The 989-nt window shown below is 54.9% G+C and overlaps 1 protein-coding gene across 1 annotated transcript in view; it reads right to left on the bottom strand.

The window, feature by feature from the left end:
• Positions 1-989, bottom strand: part of RNF24 (ring finger protein 24) — a gene marked incomplete at its 3' end in the record, with an annotated part of 9,452 nt that overhangs the window by 2,603 nt on the left and 5,860 nt on the right. Inside the window, exon 2 of the mRNA XM_010139248.1 lies at positions 160-202. Coding sequence (XP_010137550.1) covers positions 160-202 — 43 coding nt within the window. The remainder of the gene's footprint in view (positions 1-159; positions 203-989) is intronic.

Raw genomic sequence — 989 nt, 5'->3', positions numbered from 1 at the left:
TGGGGACCCAGGTTTGCCTGGGTGTTTCAGCTGCTCTTTGAAGCCCAAAAGCCTCCCAAGTTGAGGAACAGCACAAGGGAAGGTACAACAGTGGCTTCTCCAACATGGACTTGGCACCGAGCGAGGGGGAGAAGACGACAACTCGCTATGTCCTCTCACCTGTTTGTAGGCGTAAAGCTCTTTGTGCGCTTGATGTCGGAGCCTGCAATCAAAACCAGGAGAGACGTGAGGACTGGCAAAGAAATCGGGGCGGCCGTATCACCCCAAAGGTGTCATTTCCCTCCTTTCAGACTTAATATCTTTATTTTGTTAATTCTTCATTTTGGAAACAGGAACAGCCACACGAAACGATGCTCCTGCTCAAGAAAGGATGGGGAAGGAGACCTCCCCACTCAGAGGTTCCCCACCCAAGCCCCCATCATGCTGCTTGGGTTCCTCAAACACAGCTTTATCTTCAATGAGAAGATCATTCGCGCTGCTTCTGCCTCTCAAATGCTCAGGAAGAGGCATCCAGCAAGAGGTCACTCGTCTGGCTGAGCAAGCGAAGTGTTTATCCACCGACAACACGGAGCAGAAAGCTTTGGAGGAGAGTCACAGAATCACAGGAATGTTTGGGTTGGAAGAGACCTTCCAGATCATCGAGTCCAACCGTTCCCCCAGCACTGCCAGGTCCCCACTGACCCCTGGCCCTCAGCACCACCTCCACACGGCTGCTCAAGCCCTCCAGGGATGGGGACTCCACCACTGCCCTGGGCAGACTGGGACAGCCCTGCACAACCCCAATGGGGAACCAAGAAATGGTTCCTCAGGGACAACCTCAACCTCCCCTGCAGCAACTGGAGGCTGTTTCCTCTTGTCCTGTCACTTGTTCCTGGGGAGAAGAGACTGACCCCCACCTCGCTCCACCTCTCCTGTCAGGAGAGCCAGAAGGTCTCCCCTGAGCCTCCTTTTCTCCAGGCTCAACCGCCCCAGGTACCTCAGCTGCTCCT

This window comes from Buceros rhinoceros, unplaced genomic scaffold (genome assembly GCF_000710305.1).
Source record: "Buceros rhinoceros silvestris isolate BGI_N320 unplaced genomic scaffold, ASM71030v1 scaffold4767, whole genome shotgun sequence".
NCBI lineage: Eukaryota > Metazoa > Chordata > Aves > Bucerotiformes > Bucerotidae > Buceros > Buceros rhinoceros.
The sequence above is the reverse complement of the archived record's forward strand: the minus strand, read 5'-3'. Positions and strand labels throughout refer to the sequence as shown.